The 22,147-nt window shown below is 39.0% G+C and overlaps 2 protein-coding genes across 3 annotated transcripts; one reads left to right on the top strand and one right to left on the bottom strand.

The window, feature by feature from the left end:
* Positions 1 to 2,658: 2,658 nt before the first annotated feature.
* Positions 2,659 to 14,757, top strand: LOC116694645 (putative cation exchanger C521.04c). Its single transcript, XM_032524436.1, has 20 exons — positions 2,659 to 2,856; positions 6,048 to 6,203; positions 6,302 to 6,408; positions 6,541 to 6,649; positions 7,232 to 7,348; positions 7,435 to 7,496; positions 9,018 to 9,170; positions 9,708 to 9,899; positions 10,010 to 10,109; positions 10,190 to 10,331; positions 10,453 to 10,636; positions 10,840 to 10,939; positions 11,876 to 12,009; positions 12,113 to 12,144; positions 12,616 to 12,728; positions 12,830 to 12,975; positions 13,062 to 13,156; positions 13,234 to 13,312; positions 13,402 to 13,510; positions 14,198 to 14,757. The coding sequence occupies exons 1-20, from the start codon at positions 2,787 to 2,789 to the stop codon at positions 14,269 to 14,271; spliced, it is 2,274 nt and encodes a 757-aa protein (XP_032380327.1). The 5' UTR covers positions 2,659 to 2,786; the 3' UTR covers positions 14,272 to 14,757.
* Positions 14,758 to 14,822: 65 nt separating this feature from the next.
* LOC116694649 (kelch domain-containing protein 10) lies at positions 14,823 to 21,943 on the bottom strand. Of its 2 annotated transcripts, XM_032524443.1 has the most exons (11): positions 21,814 to 21,935; positions 21,650 to 21,753; positions 20,768 to 20,860; positions 20,215 to 20,436; positions 18,486 to 18,640; positions 18,201 to 18,349; positions 18,027 to 18,111; positions 17,885 to 17,951; positions 17,746 to 17,793; positions 17,518 to 17,657; positions 14,823 to 17,038 (listed from the first exon to the last, which is right to left on the bottom strand). In XM_032524443.1, the coding sequence occupies exons 2-11, from the start codon at positions 21,732 to 21,734 to the stop codon at positions 16,829 to 16,831; spliced, it is 1,254 nt and encodes a 417-aa protein (XP_032380334.1). In that variant the 5' UTR covers positions 21,735 to 21,753; positions 21,814 to 21,935; the 3' UTR covers positions 14,823 to 16,828. The 2 variants fall into 2 exon arrangements, with proteins under 2 accessions (XP_032380334.1, XP_032380333.1); XM_032524442.1 differs by having other exon boundaries at positions 21,650 to 21,943.
* Positions 21,944 to 22,147: the final 204 nt, after the last annotated feature.

Raw genomic sequence — 22,147 nt, 5'->3', positions numbered from 1 at the left:
GTCAAGTCTACTGAAGATAAAAGCTTTTACAGATTTTGCTGAGACATTATATAAGTTATTAAGTTATAAGTCCTTTAACCCTTGATATATTCTTAAGGTGGTAGTTGGCTGACTTTGTAATTTTCTTAATGTGGCTGTTAAAATTTAAGTCAGAGTCCATGACTACAGCAACATTTCTGGCTTTGTCTGTTGTTTTAAACATTGTTGTTTGAAGCTGAGCACTGATTTTCACCATTAAGCTAAAAGCATCTAACTAAATAATAGGGAAGCCTCTGTATGTATATGTGTGTGTGTGTGAAGGTGTGGTGTGTGTGTGTGTGTGTGTGTGTGTGTGTATTAGGTTTAACTACATTTGTGGGGACCAAAAACTGGGAATACAGTATACTTATGGGGTCCTGACAGCTTTGTGGGGACAAAATGCTGGTCCCCACAACGTTAAAGGCCTGTTTGAGGAATAAGACTTGGTTTTAGGAGTAGGGTTAGAGTTAGGTTATGGTTAGGTGAGGGTGAGGGTTAAGGTTAGGCATTTAGGTTTGATGGTTAGGGTAAGGGGCCAGGGAATGCATTATGTCAATGACTGGGTGTGTGTGTGTGTGTGTGTGTGTGTGTGTGTGTGTGTGTGTGTGTCCATAACTGTTCATCCAATCTACTTCACACATGGATTCCTGGATACCCAATGGACTTGGGGTTTAGAGTTTGAAGCAGTTTGGACAGCATTGGATACTAAACTGTGAATATAACTAAAAGACAGAGAAAAAAAGGAGAAAAAAAAGCGCTACCATAATGCTGGCTCCTCTGTATCCATGCCCTACACAATAAAGGTCCATCTTAAATTCACTAAGGATTTTGCTAAGAGGAAGCTCAATAAAAAAAACTGATTTCTTCACTTCACAATAAAAGTCCAGCTCAAATTTATTCGGATCATCTTGCTTAGAGAAAAGTCAATCAAAAGGCATTTTCGCTGACACCAGATCTTATAGACACTATATTGTATAAAGTTGCTGTGAGCTGTGAATTCACTACTTCTTCCTTCTCACTCAGACTCACCCTCTAGGTTCACTCTGGGTCTGGTTGTTAAAGTGTGCTGCTAACTTAACACTAATAGCATTACCATTGGCAAAATACCCCCAGATCAAATCCATACTGCAACGTTAACCGTCATGCCACTAGCCCGTTTGGAAAATAACACCTCTGCTGAAGTGTTAAATCCGAGTAGATTGGATGATCGATTCATGAGATATTTCAAAGACAGACAAAACAGACACACAATCACACACAAAGGCTTCCCGATTGATTTGATTCAAATGTAGCATCAGGTACCATACCATATAAATGTCTTTGTTATTCTGTTTACCATTTAACACATGACACGGAAACCTCAGAGGGAAGAGATTGGATAAGGTAATTCAGCTTGGGAACACAAATCATTTTAATAACCTTGAGCTTCCCTGCTTTTGAGAGATTGAATCGCCCATCTGTTTACATCACAAGAGATCTTACTAAATACTGGATCCATCCAAATTAACTTTAACTAGGTCTTTAGCTGGGTGATATGGAGAAAATCATATATCACAGCATTTTATACCAAATATCTCGATTGTAGGGTTGACTACTGGGGCTTTCACTAAATATTTACAAAATTAGATTTTTGATAAATATTAATTAGTTATGTGAATGTAATCTCTAAGGTAAAGACACATAATAAAACAACTAAAACTATCCGATAAATTCAGGAAAGTACATCACTTTACTGTAATGCAGCCTTTAAAACCAGGAAAAGACAACAATTGTGTCATATAATGATATCCATAATTTGAGACAATATCTAGCCTCATATATGGATGTTAATATAATGTTGATGTGTTGCCTAGCCCTAATATCCAGATGTATGATACCTTGCTTTGGCCACTGAAATGCACCTGATTGGAAGGCTGTTCCGGGGCACTGAGCTGTTAAAGGTAACGCTTCTGACTTTGACCAATTTACCCAATATTGTGTGAAAGGTCTAGTTTTTCTTTTATTCAAGTTTTACTGTTGTCTCTTCTAGTTTGCTAATGTGTTTTGAGAGTTGGTTACTGAGAACGACAATGCATTTCAACAAATTATTTAAAACGTGAGGAGAACCGATGGACTATCAGTAAATAATGTCAAATATGTAACTGAATTCCTGATGTACCATTACCAGCAGAACAGTTGCAAAGATTGTCACCTGGGGACGTTTTCAGTTTAGGTATTGATGCTCTGATTTTCAGATTTTAATTACAATTATTCTATTTGTGTTCATAAACAATGACTATAGCCTAGGTGTGAAGAACGTACATGTTGTTCTTTACTTGAATATTTCTACTGTAGTAGTAATACCTCAAAATTGCACACAGTATAGTAGCCTAGCTTACTTGAAATAATGTAGCCTACTTTACTCTGTAACTTTACACTACTGTTTTCTTTACCTCTGTAGCCTTAATCTCATTTTTAACTGCACAGTGTAGGTTTACATCATGGATGTATTACATTAGTTTACATTCGAGATAGGGTGGGTTTTCTCTGTAAGGAGTAGACCAAAGGACTGTGTGTATTGAATATCAACATGTATACAGTCTATGGTAAGGACAAGAAGCTTAACCATCGTGGCCTACGTTCCCCACAGTTCCAAGCGGTCTAATCGACCGAGAATCAGCGCGAGTGCGTGCGTTGCGTCCTCTTCGCAAGAGAACAGACGCAGCGTCTGTTGACTGAGATGAGAACTAAGTCTTATAAGACTTAACGGGGAGCTGTCGCCGGTGGAGATGTCTCTGTTAGCCACACACAGTTCAGACACGAGCAGCCGGAGGAGGAAGCCGGCTGAAAACACTCAAGGTGAGCGGCTCAAATAGCTTGTGGTAGGCTAATGAAAAAAAACTTTATTTATAACAAACAGACTGTGTCACAGCGCTGCGAATACATTCTCCATTTTAATTTGTCAGCATACTGTGTACACGCGTTATTCACCGTGATATCATCGTGTGGATGAAAAGAGTAAGCACTGCCAGCTCGGTATAGAAAGGGCTGTTGCATATCGGTCAGTCACATCGTATTGCCTACGACGTATTTCCCCACTGCGTATGCGCGCGTACGCGCGTGTGTTTGCGCGCGCAAGTGCCGTCTCTGACTGCCCAAATTTCTGCTAGCTTATATGTTAAAGTGCACAAACGTGTAACGGAAATTGGGAATCAATGTTTTGGTTTCTGCTATGTGAGAGATAAACTGTAGCTGTCTAAACTGAGGCTGAAACCTGGCTACAACTAAGCTGTTTATTTTTGTAATCAGATTTTTAAAAACATTTTTATGAATTAATAAAATATCAGGAAATAGCATAGACCTTATATTAACGGTCTATGGGAAATAGGGATAATTAACTGAAAAGCGTTTCTCAGATTCCAAAATGACGTCTTCAGAATGCTTGTTTGATCCAACCAACAGTCATATATTAGAAAAAGGAATTGTCTCACTAGAGTAGGTCTAGCTGGAACCAGGGCAGGTTTGACATCTATGCTTGATAAATGGCGTAAAGGATGAATTGTTTATCAAAATAGTTGATTTAATTGTTTTAGTGAAATCGGAGAGAGTCTATAAACATATAAGTATCGGTAAGTTACCAAGTTTCACTTAATGAATTATGTCCTGAATTCATGAATTTACTTTGATTTGTGCCCTCTTTCTAGGTAATAATAAACAAAAGAACAAGGGCCGTCTATCACGATCAATGCTTCTGATGAAAGCAGTGGTAAAAGGCTACACAGCTTCCTTTGAGATTAATTAATTTGTCAGTCATGTTTTAGTTATTACATTTTTTTTAAATTAATATTGAACGTTAAGGTCTTTTTTTTCTACACTGATGGTATGATCAGTGAGTTAAACTGAGACTACAAAAGATCTATTCTGTCAGTGCACAGTGCACAATCAAGAACACAATCACTAACACTGGTATTTTAAAAATATTTGTACGTGTTTCAGGAAGCAACTACAAAAACAGAAAGAGGAAACAAAACAAGACTATCTCAAGTGTGTGAAGACACTGTTTTGAGCTGCTTAAAAGGAGAAGTCACAATTATTGTGCTTTCTTTTCTCATGATGCCAGTGGTTTGTCAGTATTTTTTTCATTCATTAAGGCTGCGTCTTTTAAAAACGTTGAATGAATGTCTCAAGGCGTTTACAGTCATGCCTCTTGTTTCCCTGCAGAACAAATCCAGCTGTCGTCAGGCTATCTGAGACAGTGATCAGTTCAAAAATTAATAAAAATGCTTTTTGCACCTGAGGGGATGTGTTTTACAGTGTGATGCACATAACTAAAGACATTAACACGTATAAAAATCCACACATAGGCCCGAATGCATCAGCTTTTACATGCATGTGTGTGTGGGTGGACATGCATGATTTACATGCAGTCTGTATGGTGATACATTTATGGCTGCTATGGCAGAGGGATCAATACTCAAACCAAAACATGTTTTTTTTGCCTCAGTTTAACTTCATTAAAATACTGTGAAAAGTGGGTGGCCAGGGCCATGTACGGCTGTGAGTGCCGTGCAGGTGATGGCTCTGTTGCTGAAGTAGGTTGGGGGTTTAGAAGAGTAATGATTTTGGAAGCAGTGTGTAATGTGCTTTTTTGTCTTTTTACCAATTCAGCTGTCTCCCTATTGATGAAAGTGTCAATCTGGGCAGTAATCTGCACTGCAAAGAAAGAAGTGCAGTGCCGATACAGTGTGGAACTGATACTGACAAGCATTAAGTCAGTGTGTGCAAATGTTCTCAAGACAAAGACTAGTTTGATTCATTATAGCAGTGTGGGAATCTTATTTTCTTTAGTTGTCTTATTATCTTTCTATAATTGTGGCTCGTTGGTCTAAGGGATTTTTCTTGCTTCGGGTGCTACAGATTCCGGGTTCAGTTATAGTGCAAAAAATGTGATTTTCAACTATTTCCTGTGGGATGAATAAAATACAGTAACAATCAAATCAACATAGCAGGATGGTCGGAGCATTGGCCACTTTTAGGTGTAACATTGCCTTTGCAAAGAAGTGTGACGGTTGTAGCGGGCTAACTCATTCTATTTCTATGGTCAATGTACATTCCTGAACAACATGTTCTTTTAAACTAATCAAATGACCACGACAAACAGTTCAATGACATTGTATTGTATTTCTTATCTTAAGTCCATCTCCCTTTAACATATGCATGTACTGTATGAGTAGGAGTACTTGTGGTGTGTCCAATATGCAATTTAACACAAATACGATGGGGAAAACAATCTTGGGTTTTCATAGATTATGAATTTTTTAATGAGGGAGAAGAAGTTTATGTAAATGTAATGTTTTTTGACAAGGTAACTGTGGAAAAGCCATATGAGACACAAGTTAATAATCAAAGCAGAGTATCTTTGCATATCTTAAAACATGTTATTAACAACAGTCGACAATGATTGAGCATTACGCTCAAAAGTTCAGGCACAATCTTGTCTTTTTTATGATTAACAATTTGTAATGTGCTTATCTAACCTGCTTAGGATTGACGGATCTCCCAGAACGGATAGGCACAATCTTGTCTTGTTGATAACATCCAAAAGTCAATGTACACACTACTATACGCAAATGTTTTTAAAAATATATTTATATTAGTTAAATATTGTTATTTCAATTGCCTGACAATTAAAAAGTAATCTTTGCTGCGTGTCATCCCCCATCTCTCTCCCCCTTTCACGTCTGTCCACTGTCTCTCTATCTAATAAAGGGAAATACATAAATAAAAATAATCTTAAAAAAATAAATAAATCTGATTCAGTGTTCTATCCACGACCACAGATAATGAAATGTGACTCTGGCCCATGGACAAATAGCAAAGTGACTTTCAGTAGTACACGAAAGTTTCAATGCATTTGTACTTACCATTTAATGAGTGGATTTGCTGTTATAATTCTATTATCATTTTGACCAACATTTCAACCACTTTGTGAATACGCAAAACATTGTTTAGTTTTATTTGTGTTATTAGTTTCTTGCTTGGTGTTACAGATCTTCCATGGGAGCATGATCCCCAGGCCGCTCACAACAATGAACATATCCGTGACCGACTGTGTGGAGGTCAACAAACTAATTCAACAGACACTCCTTCACATCACTCCATATGTCCTGCACTGTGCACAACAAAATGCATGCCTGGACATGCATGTAAGTACTTGGTACCGACTTATTTCGATTTTTTTTTTTAAAGCAATGCTGATGTGTTTTCAAACATTTATTGGTCATCTTGTTGCTTGTCAATTTAGGTCCGAGTCATCATGCCTGTGATGATAGCTGGGAGGAGATCCAAAGCAAGAGAACTATCAGAGCGGAGAATGAAGTGGAGGCCAACAAACTGGTCAACAACTACAGGGTAAGTAGTCTAAGAGCAAATGTTTCCCTACACAGATCAAAAGTGGTTTGAGTGCAGCACAACTGGCTAAATGGTTTCTCCTTTAAACTTAGTGTGTGTGTGTGTGTGTGTGTGTGTGTGTGTGTGTGTCAGTTTGGTTTCAGAAAATGGAAGAGCCATGTGACGGAGCGTCCCTTTGAAGTCAGGTCAGAGGTTGTGAAAGAGCTCTACTCTGAACTGAACGTCTTTAAACCATATTCAGGTACAGGTTAATGTACTTGAGTCGTGTGTAAGGTTTGTGTTGGAGGATAATTCAGGTTTATTGCAACTTGGAAAATCATTGATGAGACGATTTTAGGTTTGTTAACAAGCCAACAGTTCAGCGCCATGACTAACAACTTTATTTGGAGGTGAAACTGAAAGCGAGTAGACACAAAATCACAAAGTCACAAATAATCTTTTATTGATCAGAAAAACTGTGTGCACACAACCAAGGCAAGCATGTGAGGGATGTTTGGGCAGGTAATTTACAGTGCGCCTTTGTTTTCTTTTCCAAAATAAGTTTGGCCAACCTGGTGAATTTGTTTAAAATCCGTGATCATTAACCCCCATGTGTTTCTTGCACCATTTGACTTGTTTTTAGAAATGTCACTGTGTTCCCAGATCTCAGCACTTAACTTTATGAATACCTATTACTGAGAGAAATGATGGCCAAAATGTACAAAAATAAAACCAAAGGTGTAAACCAGCATTATTTTATATATAAATTATATGGAGACACAATTGTGGCTGCTGGAAAACTTGCCAGCCTTTCACTAAAGATTTGTTTCTGTCTTGTTGTCAGGTCATCTCATCACATGCGGAAACGTAGCGTATGTGCTTCTCTTCGGTTGGTGGGTCTCACTGGCATATATCCTGGTCTCCCTACTGATGTTCATCACTGTCACTGGTGTACCGTATGGTAGGTGAGCCAATCAACAGAGATTCATGATAATATTTCTCACCAATCAGATGTTGCCCTCATTCATTATTTCTCTCACTCTTTAGGCAAGCTTTGCTGGAAGTTGTCCTGCTACTTCCTGTGGCCATTCGGCAAATCTATCCACGAGGTACAGTTTGGGTTCAGTTGATGTTTGGGATGTTCTTCCTTCTTGTCTCTTTTCCTTTTCTACTAACTGAAATGAGGAAGATACACAGTAAATCCTACAGCTTCCTCATAGACTCTCACAGACTTGTGGTCATGAAAGCAGGTCTTGTTTTCACTGAGCAACACCACAAGTTTGCAACACTAAACAATACACTGAACACATTTACACAATTTTACATCAATACTCTTCTGACTTTAGGCAAGGCATTAGAGAAGAGAAAGATTTTGAATAATCAGGTACACATAAAGTTCACACGTACATCTTAGTTGGTTTGATATCCACGCAGTTGTTACTTCACAAGATGCAGATGAATCTCCACAGAAAGACCTCATTGGGTGACTGAGAATCTTTGATGGCTTTGATGCTCTGGTTTCCGTTGTGTTTTATCCCTCAACAGAATTAACTGATTTCCATATAATACAAATACAAAAAAGTCAGTCAGGAGCAACCCATATTTGGGTGCCCATTTATAGAGGTTTACTCCTCGATCGTGTGGGTTCAACTATGACCTGCTGCATGTCATTCCCCTCTCTCTCCCCCCCGATCATGTCTTCATCAAAAATAAAAGCCAAAAATGCCCCAAAAACAATCTTTAAAAATAAATAAATAAAAAGGATTGCTGGTTTAACGGCTGCTAAGAACATGATTGCCTCCTGTTGGAAACTGCCTCATGACGTGTCTGTTCGCACATGGACCCTTTCTTTTTTGGATGTTGTATATTTGGAACTGTCTGGAGCTCGTGTAAATGGAGCGCCAGAAAAAGCTTTGGACACTTGGTACAGCATTGCTGACTCATTGAGGTCCATGCTGTAGACTGGTGCTGCGGCCTTCTTGCCTCTATTTGCGCATGTGTTTGGTCCATTATCTTGTTTATGTCTGTGTGTGTCTGTTTCTGTGTGTGTTGTTTTTGAGCTGCGGACGTCGCTCTTGCTGTTGTGTTTTTGTTGTGTTTCCCTCATTCCTGTCTTTCTTCTGTGTGTTTTTTTATATTTTATTGGTCCCGGGACACGTTCTCATGTCTCAGCATATCGTTTGTAATTGTTTGTAATCTTTAAATAAAAACATTTAAATGTAGCCATAGCTAATTGACTTATTACTGTTTACTTGTGTTTGATTTACTTTTACTCCATTGTGTAGTTTTGACAACAAATGTAATTATTGATTAATGATTATTTATCCATAAATCAGAAAAACAATCTATCTTATTCTATTTATTCAATCATATCTTGTTCCATCTGATCTATTGATTAGATAGAACACATCAGAATTTCCAAACGCCATGGTGGAGTCTTCATATTGTAGCTACTTCCTGACATTTAAACACTAAGCAATTAATTAATTGAAAGAATCTCAGACGGATCAGTCAAAACTATAAGTCATTGTTAGTTGCAGCCCTTGTGATTGTGATTACACTGAATGAAATATAAAGTTGGTGCTCTAATGCACCTGAAATAAAACTTTACTCTGGATGTTTTTCTGCAGATTGGAAATACACTGAGGAGATGTTGTGAGCAAGCACCTGAATGTGAGTGTGACATAGATCGGACGGGAGATACCTCGCCAGTTCTGCTGCCTTCACCCACAGAGGTGCCAATCCCAGAGTTGCCAGGGCGACCTCTGCATACTCCCTACTGGGTAACTTAAAACATACATAGACAATTCATACACACCTCTCTCTCTTTCTCTCTCTCTCTCTCTATATATAAATATATGACTAGCCAATTTCCCCCGCATGAAAACATAGACTTCATATAAAAATGGACGACGCGTCTCTACTTCCTCCCACTGTATAAAAGTGAAGCCAAATTATCCCTGATATGGGTGCTGCCATCTTGAATCTTTGGAGCCAGAGTTTGCGCAGAAAAGTCTCGCCCACACACCCGCCTGACCAATCACGGTCATTCACAGTTGTCACTCACGTCATCAGAAAAATGAATACTTGAACAAACATCACAGTGATAAGAACTACCTAAAATGACTGAAACCATCTTGGGGAAAAAAAGTATTTGAGGTGTACTTTGATTTGGCCCATGTACCATTTTCTTACTGTGGGATTTATGAAATATACTGCAGCAAGCCACCAGGGGGCACTCCAGATGTTTTGTAAATATACAGTCCATGTATCAACCCCTGCATGGAAATTACAGAAAATGTTTTCTCCTTGCTGTGTAGCATCGTTTCTCCACCTATGTGTGGCTGCTGCTGGGATATCCTCCTCTGGTGGTCATCCACTCCCTGGCCTGCTTCCTCTCCTGGATCCTGGTCTTTACCATTCCTGTTTTCAAGATGAACGCACGGACACTGGGAGTCATTCTTCTCTTGGCTCCTGAGGATGTCTCTGTCTCCACTTGCTCACAGAGAAAGGCAAGGAAGAGTTTTAATATTTATCACCCACAGCACAAAACTAACGATATTATTCAGTGTTGGTTTAATGCACCTCCTTCTTTGTTGTTTACTTGATTTTTTACCCTTAGCATCAACTCTATGAGACCAGAGCACTGCTGTGCTGTTACCATGCGGCAAACTGGTACTACTACAAATACACTGTCGATGGGATCAATGTGTTTGCTGTCAGTATCCTTTACCGGTGTGTGTGAATTGGTGTGTAAGTGTGTCATATAAACACTTGTTGTCAACTTTGACCCCCATCTCAGACCTCCTCCCTTTAGTAATAGTTGCTATGGTAATTGGATATATTGACAGAGAAAACCAGTACGCCAGTTCTAATGTCAAGTTCGCCATCGCAATCTGCTCCATCATACCTCTGTCCTATTATATTGGTATGGGCATTGCCAGGTGAGCTGTTTTCATCACTTTAAAACACACCTGTAAAAACGTGAACACATTGACTGTGATGTTGCTCTATACATCTAGTGTACCAAAAAAAGGAACTGTTGATCATTTCTGACACTTGCAGTATCTCAGCCCAGAGTAACTTTGCAGTGGGTGCGGTGGTGAACGCCACCTTCGGCTCCATCACAGAGTTGACCTTTTACATCACAGCCCTGCTCAGAGGTCACCAGGCCGCAAACCCGTGTCTGCAGGAGGTTGTTAAAGCAGCACTGACTGGCACGCTGCTCGGATGCATCCTCTTCATCCCTGTGAGCCAGCCTGCAGTTACATCACATATTACAGCTTTTACCACATTTGCCACACATAAATAACAATCAAACAGCCTAGCATCATAATGCTGTCATTTCAGCAATCGGTGAATCACAATAGAGACAAAAGTCACTTTCAAATACACAACACTAATACAGCATATGCAGTAAAAATGAAGCTTCTTGCTATGTCTTTTTCTCAGGGCGTCTGCATGATAATCGGAGGGCTGAGACACAGTGAGCAGAGATTCAACAGTCGCTCTACAGGAGTGAGTGCTGCGTTGCTTTTCATCTCTGTAGGAGGCAAGTATTTTACACATATTTATGTACTGTATGCCATCATCCAGTTCTACAGTTTTAGAAGTGTCAGAGACAGGTGGTAATAACAGCAAATTAAGTTACAGAACGTTTTATGAAATAGAAACAAGAAATACTTTAGTATTTCCTAGCTGTATTTTCAGATGCAAATCACCTCTTGACACTGGCTTCTAATGGACTCACAAACTCATTTGTTCACATGTAGTTATCTGCAGTTTCTCTACTGATAGAAGCTTTTTCTTCATTGCCAGCCGGAAACTAGCAGCAGTAGCGGTTTAGGCCTCCAGATTCAATGCATGTTGTTTTCTCTTCCTAAAAACAAGAGGACATATGTAGTAGCAGCTAAAACGTTGACACTTGCTCCACCTGTAGGCAACAAATGTTAGAGCTACAATTGTTTTCTTTGTTTAAAGCTGCTGTTTTCATTGTTTGTTTTTTTATGATAGACTACATGCAACACCTGCACAACCTGTTTGCTGAAATAAATTCTATAGATCAAACGTTATTTTGTCACACAATTATCCCTTGGATATTAACCTATCTAATAAAAAAGAGTTTGTAAATTAATTTTAAAAGGATTTTCCTTCCTAAAGACTGTGTCCATAAACCAGGCTTAACATGAATCTTTTTTAAACGCTTGATCATTGAAGAAGTAAATAGGTAAAACAAAATGTGTTCCGAAATATTCCATCGATAAAGAAGAGATGTGTAGATTATTTCAACAATGAAGTTCATACATACTGTAAGTCAAATTTGTAGCTCCAAATGACTCAATGAATTAAAAAATGCTTGGAGATGCTCAAGTGATGGTGGCAGTGTTTGTTACACTCTATTTCTGTCTGCCAAAATTTAAATCAAATGCAATGTAAAGCATTACCAAAATTGTATACACTGGCTCATCCCCCTAACTGTCAATGGCAGGTGTGTTTGCCCCCACGCTCTTCTCCAAGGCTTATGGAAATCTGGTGTGTGACGCCTGCACCAACTCTACTGGAGGAAACAGCTCGAGCAATAGCAGCGGGCAGTTTGTCTGCCACAACTGCCACTATGATCTGGTCAGCATCAAAAATCTCATCCTAACAAGCACATTATAACAAACAATAAATGACTTACATACACAATATTATGTATAATGGGATTTTATATTTGTCTTGACAGAACAACGGTACATTGTTCCGAAACCATGTTGAGTAAGAATTTCTTTTTCTTTTCATTTGTAAACGTACTGTAATATAAAGGATACTAATAATGTAATATATTTTTTACCTCTTCTTGTTGGTGCATTTAAGGGTACTCTGACATCCAAGTATCAAGAGTTAACGTTTCCACAATGTCTGTGTTTGCTTGTTATTTGTCTTCTTGGTATCATTTTCAGCAGCACACTCTACAGTCTCAGAGTTTTTAACAAGCTTCTCTTTAAGTTGATTTTCATTTCTAGTGAAACAAATTAAAACAATGTCTGTTTAGAAGAGATCAATCTAAACGATTGATTTATCTTCTTCTACACAGACATTGTTTTGGAAAGTGGTTGAACACAGATTTAAGGTAGAATAAAAAGACCCGAGGCAAATAAGATCAAACCTCCTAATGCAAAGCCACCATATGGTCTTTTGAGTTTCTTCTTTATAGTTTTCCTTCTCATTGTGTGTTCTTGTCGCCAGGCCCCTGGTGTACACAGTGTCTGCCCTTTTGCCATTTGCCTACATCATTGGTCTGGTATTCACGCTGAAGACACACTCCCACATTTATGACATCCATGTTGGGGAAGGACAGGGTATGAGTCTCCCTTCCATGAATCACAGTTAAGGGCAAACACATTCCACTACAGTACAACAGTGAGGGCACAGTTGTCTAATGCTTTGTGTATCTGTGCAGTGACTGGCCATCATGGAGCAGTGGTCCACTGGTCACGGTGGAGGTCTCTGGTCATCCTCATCATGGCCACTGTGCTCACGTCTGCTTGTGCCGATCTTGTCACGGAGCACATCCAGCCCATACTAAACCAGCCCAACATCTCTCAGGTCAGGACGTGCAAATTAGCGCGCTCGGTCAGTTTTTATGGCGTTGTTTCCTCCAGCTGTGCTAACGTTTGTCTTTCTTTCTCCAGTATTTCATTGGGGTGACAGTTCTCGCTATGGTTCCTGAGATCCCTGAGATTGTTAATGGGATACAGTTTGCTCTCCAAAACAACATCAGTCTTAGGTAAATCCTGTCTAATTAAAGAAAGTTACTCAGTCAATTTAATTATATTTGCATCTAAACGATTTGTCTTTTTTCAGCTTGGAGGTGGGAAGCTGTATTGCTGTTCAGGTCTGCATGCTACAAATTCCAATTCTGGTCTGCTTTAACGCCTTCTATGTAAGACACCCAGTTGGATCACTGATTCATTTATAAATACCTACTGTTTGCTGTTTGATAGTTTCTGCAATCATCTTTGTTTTTGACAGGATGTGGGATTTGTACTGTTATTCAGTGACATGCACCTGTGGGCCAGTATCTTCAGTGTGATTCTTGTTAACTACATTTTTATGGACGGCAAGTCTGACTATTTTCAAGGTAAGTTTTATGTGTAAGTGTGATCAGAGATAGAACATCCTTCATTGAATTATGTCATCTATTGAATCAGCAAAAAAACAAGTTGACAAACCTTTGCTTCCCCCTTGTGTAATCGATATAATTCCACGTATTTGACATTGTAAATTATAGATTGCATATACTTTGCATGCTGACCATTTTTGAAACCCAAAAGGTTTTTTAGATTGAGTCCTTTTTATGCTTTGAAAATTTGCTTGAAAAGATCAATCGCAGTACTACTTAGTATTACTTTACACTGTCGTCAACATTATGTGCATAACATTGTTATACACAATGGTCGCTGATATTTGAGTCAGCTGCGTTAAACTCACGTTAATAGCAAATAGGTTTTAATCCTGATGATAATCCATGATTCAAACCTGCACATTAGGATATTGCCATAAGGATGTGAATGTGGTTATTTATTGCATTTAAAAGTATCTATTCAATGGCCAACTCTTAAACTGAAGTATCCTTGAACACAGCCCTAGAGCCCCAGAGTCAATGATCCTGAGTGTTCTCGGTTTATTCAGAAAAATATCCAGATAACGCAGTGAGACTGCCAAAGGTTCCCCAGTATGTTGGTTTGATAAATATAATCTTAGAACATCAGGGATCACATCTGGTTCAACGCAATGCTAACCCAATTAACTCCCCCCCCCCCTCCAGGTACAGCTCTGGTGGTTGTCTACCTCATTCTACTGGCTATGTATTACTTTGCTCCATCTCCAGCAGGCTGCTGACTGTGGGACTGACATGTTTTAGCCTTGCAAGTTACCACTCCTTGTAGATGGGATTTTATCCAGAAAGTTACTCATCATGTGTGAATCCTGACATGGGATGTTATTAAGTGTTTCAATTCTTATGCTGTTTTCCTAAATTATACAAATGAAAGAACTGAACACTTTAACCTCAGGTAGATCCTTGATGCTCACAATACTACTGTAAAAGTTTGTAAGCTAAAATACTCATGTGTCCTCAGACTCAAAACTACGTACTTATAGTCTTTGTAGACTGTGGCTCAAGAAAGAAAACAGTATTTTTACAATGCAAATAAATATGATGTAGAGTATCTGCATTAAGGCCAATTTCAGTTGTGATGTTTTGTATACTTTAACTCAAATGTTAAAAATGCTACTGTACATGTCAGATAAATATTATGTGACATCATTTTAGATAAACTGGCACCCTATATTTGGAAACTGTCAATACAACATTTTGAAAAACTGGCTGCCTGTGTTTTTATTGTTTGTATGGATAGGAATCATAAACCATAATGAACATTACAGCCAGATTTGCTTTTGAAGAAACATTCATCTTTCCTCCCCAGGGTTTACGTAAAGTGACATGCACACCATTCCGACATGCAAAAGAGATCATTTAACTTTCATTAACATAAAAAATTATGCAAATAAAAACATCTAAGCAAGGCCGTACATTTACCAAGTCCAAGAACAAAGTGAAACTGTTGCTTCATAATAGGATATAAATAATGCTGTAACATGTCAACCATAACAAAAAGTAAATGAGGTGGAGTTTTGATTGTGAAAATGAGCATTATAATACAATATGTTTTAGATGAGTTAGCTTAGTATTGTACCAACAATTAAAACGAACATGAGATAACATATTTAAGGTACAGGTGAGAAAGAAAAAAAAGAGGCAAAAGTGTGACTTAGTACAATCAGTTGAAATGTTAAAGTATTTAAGAGTTACAGTCCACATTAGCCACAAAAGATTAGTTTTCATGAGTCATTGGCCGTACATATTTCTGTCCCAAACATGACAGCCTGTTGACATTTTGGCAATGGTGATGATCTACAGACAGTCTGATCACAGTATTTCACATCCTGAGTGCACCTTACATACCTTATTACTAGTTAAAAAAAAAAAAAGTCCCATGCCCCTTTATACCATACCACAGCACAGTATTCTCTGGAAAAACAAGACAAGTTTTTTAAAAAACAGCCTTATGCGGTATAAAAAGGTTAAAATGGACTTTAGGCATACATTGGGAACTGAAATGACCAATGACTTATTTAAGTGTCAAAGAATGTAGCTGCACATTTTGCAACAATAAAAAATATGTTTCATCATAAAATCAAACAGCAGCACAGTGGTAAAACTAATTAGGTAAAAAGAGTTCATGAAAAATCTCTAGCTGCAAGTGGCTTCTCCTGATTATTTTAGCAACAAAAGGCTCATGTGGAGAACACCAGACAGATCACATGGGGAAAAGGTTGCGTGTGCACAGCTCAGAGAAATAAACAAAATCTAAATCCTATACAGAGCAGAGACGTAAAAACAATGTGTGGGACGTACTGGAAATTCAGAAGGCACCAAATGTAGAAATGGAAAGGTTTGAGAATCAAGAGCTGCAGGTTAATAAAAAAATGTCTAATGTATTAAAAGAAAAAAGAATAACCAAAGAGGCACTAGAAGATTCACAGTGATGCCATGTCGCAGATGTTTTAATAAGGCTTTTGTGTTTTTATCTGATCGTAAGGCCGGAAGTGATCAGTGAGGGGAATTTGAACTGTAGAGTTATGATCAAAGCTCAATATCAGCATGCAATCAGAAAGCCCTTGAGGCTAAAACCTGACGCTTTAAATAAATAATTAACTTAATTAAACTTTTAGGTGTCCCAGTTTCACATGTCTAAGATGTATCAGCAGTGTCTTTTCAGATCATCTGGCTGATTTCTAACCAACTAAATGGAAATTTAAGTTTATATCACCATGGCTTGGCAGTCATTTCTGATCTAACCCATGTCAGAGAGTTGGGACTGAACATATGGCAAAGATTGCAAACAGTGTGCGACGAATTTCAGCTACAGTGAAACAAACTGATGTCTGAATGGAATCTAAAATGACAGCAAAAGCAACATTCATTTTGACTTACAATAAGTGATCTTTGGAACATTTAACTATTCCTGCTCTACAAGTTTCTGTGACAGTGATGTGTGAAAAAAAACAGGGAAATGCATGATATAGTGAACCCAAAACTTCAAGTGCAAAGCACAAGAAAGTGATTCTGTTCAGTAAGGCTGATGCATGGCTCCTGATGGACGCATGCAAACTCAAATCTGACACATACAGAGAAACACTAAACATTGCACTTTGCATTAAAAAAAACAAAAAAACACCTACATTTACATAAGGGTTAAAATAAGTTAAAAGGCATTCAAAGTTTTTGTTTAATCATCTGACTTTCTTTGTCCTTTTCAAGAACTTTTTTGCTGAGTCATCAGTTATATTTTAGTCAGTGCTGTTCCATCACATACCACGTCCTTCACTCGGTCTATTTGAGCCGCTGAATTAGTGCATGTGTCAGTCCCATGCTGAGCAGCTGAAGGGTGGACAGCTGAGCTAAGTGAGGGAAAGTTTTCAGCAGTTTCTCCCAGGTCAGTTCCAGCAGGCTGGGCACCGCCAACCACACTTTGTACAAAGAGCCAGTCCTTTTGTTCCCGGACATATTGACGACGCCGCCGTGGACGTACATGCAGCCAGCCTGAAGAAGGAACAATTGCAGAAATTAGAGCTATAACAATTAGTTAATAAATCAATCAACGTAAAACGAACGGGCAACTATTGACAATAATTGAATTTAAGTCTTTTAGGCAGTAACTCTCAACTTTCTCTAGTTTCAGCTTTACCAAATGTGAGGATTTGCTGCTTCTATATAATTGTAAATTGAATATCTTGGTTTTTGGGTTGGTCAAACAATAAGACATTTGAAGATGTCACCCTGGACTCTGGAAAATTGACATTTGTCACCATTTTCTGTCCATTTTATAGACTGAACAATTGATAAGTTAATAGAAACAAAAACATCTGCTGATTAACGGAGAATGAAAAATGAAACTAATGATTCGTTGCAGCCCTACTGCACATAAAACAGTTTCATATCTCCGTGTCCATTTCTTTTTCTCAGTGGAGAAGAGAAATCTGATGACCAAGATAGATGTGTGTGGAGGATAATTTACTCACTGGAGTGACGGCAGCAGAGTGAAAGTATGCCGGTTCTGGCATGGCGGCAGGCATCTTGGTCCATTGAAAAGTCTGCAGGTTGATCTTCCACAGGTCAGATAGGATCAGCTCTCCATTATAACCCCCACATATAAACACCTCTAGGAGGTAGGAACAGAGTGTGACATGGTTAAATAAAACATTTTAGACAAGCGTGTCCAAATAATGCTGCATGAAAATACTCCTTACCATCTTTGACCTGCACACAGCTGTGACAACGGCGGGCAGCAGGATATCCTGTGATGTAAGGACATCTAATGTAAATTCAATGTGCCAACTTAAAATACTTTGTTCAACAAAACAAAAAAGCTAAACATGAATCACAAACCTATTTTTTCATGGGGTTTGGTGACTATTTCCTCCCAGTAATTTGTCTCCAAGTTATATGCGTGTATCTGATGAAACAAATATTATAAATTAAGGACTAACACTGTATTTCCCGTCAGATTTTATGTGCTTGTTTCTCTCACCTTTTCCAGGGTATACGACGTCCAGGACGTCCCACCTCCTAAAATGTATATTCTCTGTCCGTCATGGGCTAGTTCATGTCTGTACCTGTAAATCAGTCTGTTTTAATTAATATTCTTGGGATTCACTATTAATCATACATACTGTAGTTGTTAAAACTACATCTGCTGTCTGACCTCTCCTCAGGTAGGTCTGATGGTGCGTTGTTGGGTTTGAGGTGGGTCCACTCTCTGGTGGTCAGGTCTAGCCGATGCAGGTCGGTGCTGTAAAGGTAGCCTGTTGTCCCGCCAAACACATAGAGGTATCCATTTATGATGACCATCGCCTGGAAATGGACAATACTTAGATGTTTTGTTGGTGGACTTGCATTATGAATAAATTATGACAGCGAACAACCTTTAAGGACTTCAGCTTTACATGTAAACCAGCTTTATTATATACATTAAAAAAAAAAAATGTACCTGTCCGTAGATCTTGTTGGGTTTCTTCCCTCTGCAGTTGAGCAGGTTCCATCGTTTGTACTGTACATTGCAAACATGGACGTCATTGCCGTTGTTCTCACCAAATGGAATCCCTGTGCCACCAAATACAAGCAAGTTGTTGCCATGTAAAACAGCTGTGAGAGAGAGAGAGAGAGAGAGAGAGAGAGAGAGAGAGAGAGAGAGAGAGAGAGAGAGAGAGAGAGAATTAGTAACTACTACAGTTTGATATGTTGCTCAGAATACCTAATAAGGTTGCCTCAAATCTGCATACTGGACTATTTCACTTCATGAAGCTTTAAGGAGTAACAATCTCTGATCAAGTACTAAGCAAGATCACTGCAGTAGCAAAACAAGCTACAATATAAGTTATGGAGCAATTGCTCACCTTCAATTTACATCCACAAAAGTGCTTGTTTTGTCAAGGACATGCTCAGATTATTATTCTAAGTGTCTGAAAACTTTATGGAAAGGATCCCGAAATTGCTATCGCAAAACTCACCAGACTCCATTTACATGAACTATAATTTTTATCATCGTAAAATAGACTATCAAAAACTCTTGTTTAATCTGTCCACTCTTCCAACAATCACCACTCTGGTTTGGTTGAAAGAAACACAACAAAAACATTTTTTTTTAGTGGAAGACGATGCACATTTGCCCTGTAGAATTACATAGCAGCCCGGTTTGCAGCTGACAGTTACACCGTTCTCGCTTAATAGTAGACCAATGTCAAAGATTGTTGTTCACAATAGTCACCAAGGCATGGGGAAATAGGGTCTAGTTTGAAAAAACAAAAAACATAAAAAACAACAACAACCAAGTTACAGTTTCAAACATACAGTTTAAAATGTATTTAAAAAGGTCCCCTATGAATTTTGGACCACTTTTGACAAAATTTGATGAATTGGTCTCCATGTTGTTTGTAGGTCACAAGCTTTTATAGTTAATATAGTTAAAAGCAATAACATACATTGTAAAAAGGTATAAATGAACCAATAAAAGGAGAGACAAAGACTGCAGGTTTACGCAGACAAAACATTCAACATTTAAAGATAGGTTTTGAAAATGGTCCATGACATAGGAGTGTTTTTTTCTTTTTGGATAACTTAAGTCTCATTCATCAGAACAAACTAAGCCTGTGTAAATTTGACTTGAAGTCACTGAAAAAAACAAACAATCAGGTAATCTGGTTATTTAGGTGTATGTAAACATACTGATTGTTTGCAGTGTGTCAGACAGCTTACATAGAAATCATTAAAGCTGCATCGGGGAGTTTTCTTGTCAACAAAGTTTCTGTTTACATTCTGTGTTACTCAGCAAAACTCATTGTGTGGACCTTGAGCTCTCACAAGAAGTAGTTGATGAATACATTTGGTTCGTCAAACATTTGAAAAGCACATTTTACAAGTGTGAACCCAGCATTGTTTAGTCTTAAGTATTTTTACCCCTGCCTTTGTTGGCACATTGCAGTTTTCCCTGGTGCATAACTGCCATCTGTAGATCAGTGGAATAGTGTGAAAACACTGGCAGGGATGTGTATTGGTGTATTGTATCATAAACCGTGACGCTCCATAGTCCTATTAGTGGTGGTAAATTCCACAGGGTACCTTTAAATAAGGCCAGTAGGTGGTTCTAAAAGCAGATCAGGTGGGTGTGAGCAGAAGGTTTCATTCCGATTAGAAATGATGAGCGGCACATCAATCTTTACCTGACATAGAGGCCAGCTCTGTGGGCATGTAACCCTCTGTGCGGACCTGCTGCCAGGTGGCTGTGGCAAAATGAAACCGCCAAAGCTCCCTGAAAAGAGGGTAGTCTTCATTCTCTGACCCGCCTGCCTCCTCAAAGTCTGGGTTGTAGCCTCCAAACACGTACAGGTTGGTGCTGTCTGCAACACAGCGGTGTCCGCTCCGAGCGGGGGGTACACAGTGTCCTGTGGGACGAACAGGTTCAAGACAGACAGAATGTGAGCGCCCTGATGTAGATGTAAATGGCAATGATGTACCCATAAAAGAATATATCTTACAGCTTAAATATTGAGACAACGCGTATGTGTATCATGTTGTGCTCACCAAATGTTGTCTATTTTCTGTACCTACAAATACTGTACGTGAACGTGACAGCACTTAGTCGGTTTTTATATTGTTACAGTTACTGTATGGATGTAACGGGAGCGGGACCACCCAGTCCCACAGTCAGTTTATCTGACACAGCTCTCCTTCTCTGAGGAGGAACACTGAGGGGAGGTCATGCTATTTGAGCACCTTCTCTCAGAAACCTGTTGGGGATCCGCAGGTTGGGGCAGGAAGGGGAGAAGATGCGCCGAGCCTGAAGCCACCGTGCCCGCTTCTTGGAGCCTGTCAATCAGTCACCATATGAAAAGTTAAAAAAACAAAAAAACACACACAATAAAGAGACAGAACTATAGTTAATTTACAGCCTTTATGTCAGAGGTTGGACAAATGACACTACCGACATCTAAAGGTTTTACAGTTTGTAGAAAAAACAGTCTCTGATTAAAATGTTTGTCATCAGAATTAGTAGATACCATAAAAGTGGACCTTGTCACTGAGTTATAGCGACTGTTGGTCAATATAATTAACTTAGCTTAATGTAAATGGTTGTACTAAATGTCCTTATTTCTGTCATGGTACATATTTTATGGAGTTGAAGGCCGTTTGACCCATCGAACATACATAGGTTTTGCCTTTCATAACTTACTATTGTATGCAAGTAATGGATGTTTACACAACAGTGAGGCGACCTCGCTAACCGTTATGTTGTCTATTATCAGCAGTGTCTCCTGCCTCCATTAAGCTAATGCTTGACCCCCTCTCTCATTCTATCAGTCGCACATTTTCTAATCAGTATCTAAAGAAAATAACGAATTAGATGCCTGCTGGGTTCACTTAGCTACTGATTTCTGGTGTCTTCCGTAGCAACGTCAGCTAGCTTTAGCCTGTGAGCGGTAACAACGTTAGCGGTGATACACCACGTCGCTAACTCACGAAGCTCAGTTGTGTAGTGTACACAAAGACAAAATAACAACGACTAAAGTTACCTAGATTAACCATTAGTTCACTGTTTGCTGTGCTGACTGTACCACGCTGCTTGTTCTTGCAAGGCAGTGGGTTTCGTGTACAAACCTGATTCGCGGATGGAGGGCCTCCACGATAGTTTCTCAAACTTATTGAGCTGGCTCAAGGTTCCGTCATGTTCGGCGGACGACATCTCGACAGTGAACCCCACACGCAGACACACAGACACACAGACACACAGACAGACAGACAGACAGACAGACAGACAGACAGACAGGGTTTACACCCGCACCTGGAGCTGAACCCGCTTCAGTACACGGAGTGACATGAGCCTGCGAGCAGCAGCAATCAAACCAAAATAAAGAAATAACACTGCAGTCCACACCTGCTGCTGACTGCAGCATCACAGCCAGCTGGCCTGAACCGACCAATCAGAGGAGGGGGGAACCCTTGATGTCGCGTTCAAGACTCACATGGTGTTGTTTATATCTTTTGAAAAACTGCAGTGTACAACGTATTTAAAGAAAAAAAATCAGTAGGTCCAAAAGCTCTGCATTCTTTATGCGGTAAAAACGTATACAAATACGTTGCTCATCTCAGAGCAGT

This window comes from Etheostoma spectabile, chromosome 8, assembly GCF_008692095.1.
Source record: "Etheostoma spectabile isolate EspeVRDwgs_2016 chromosome 8, UIUC_Espe_1.0, whole genome shotgun sequence".
In the NCBI taxonomy this organism is placed as follows: domain Eukaryota; kingdom Metazoa; phylum Chordata; class Actinopteri; order Perciformes; family Percidae; genus Etheostoma; species Etheostoma spectabile.
Note: the sequence above shows the minus strand (reverse complement) of the source record. Positions and strands in the feature narration are given on the sequence as shown.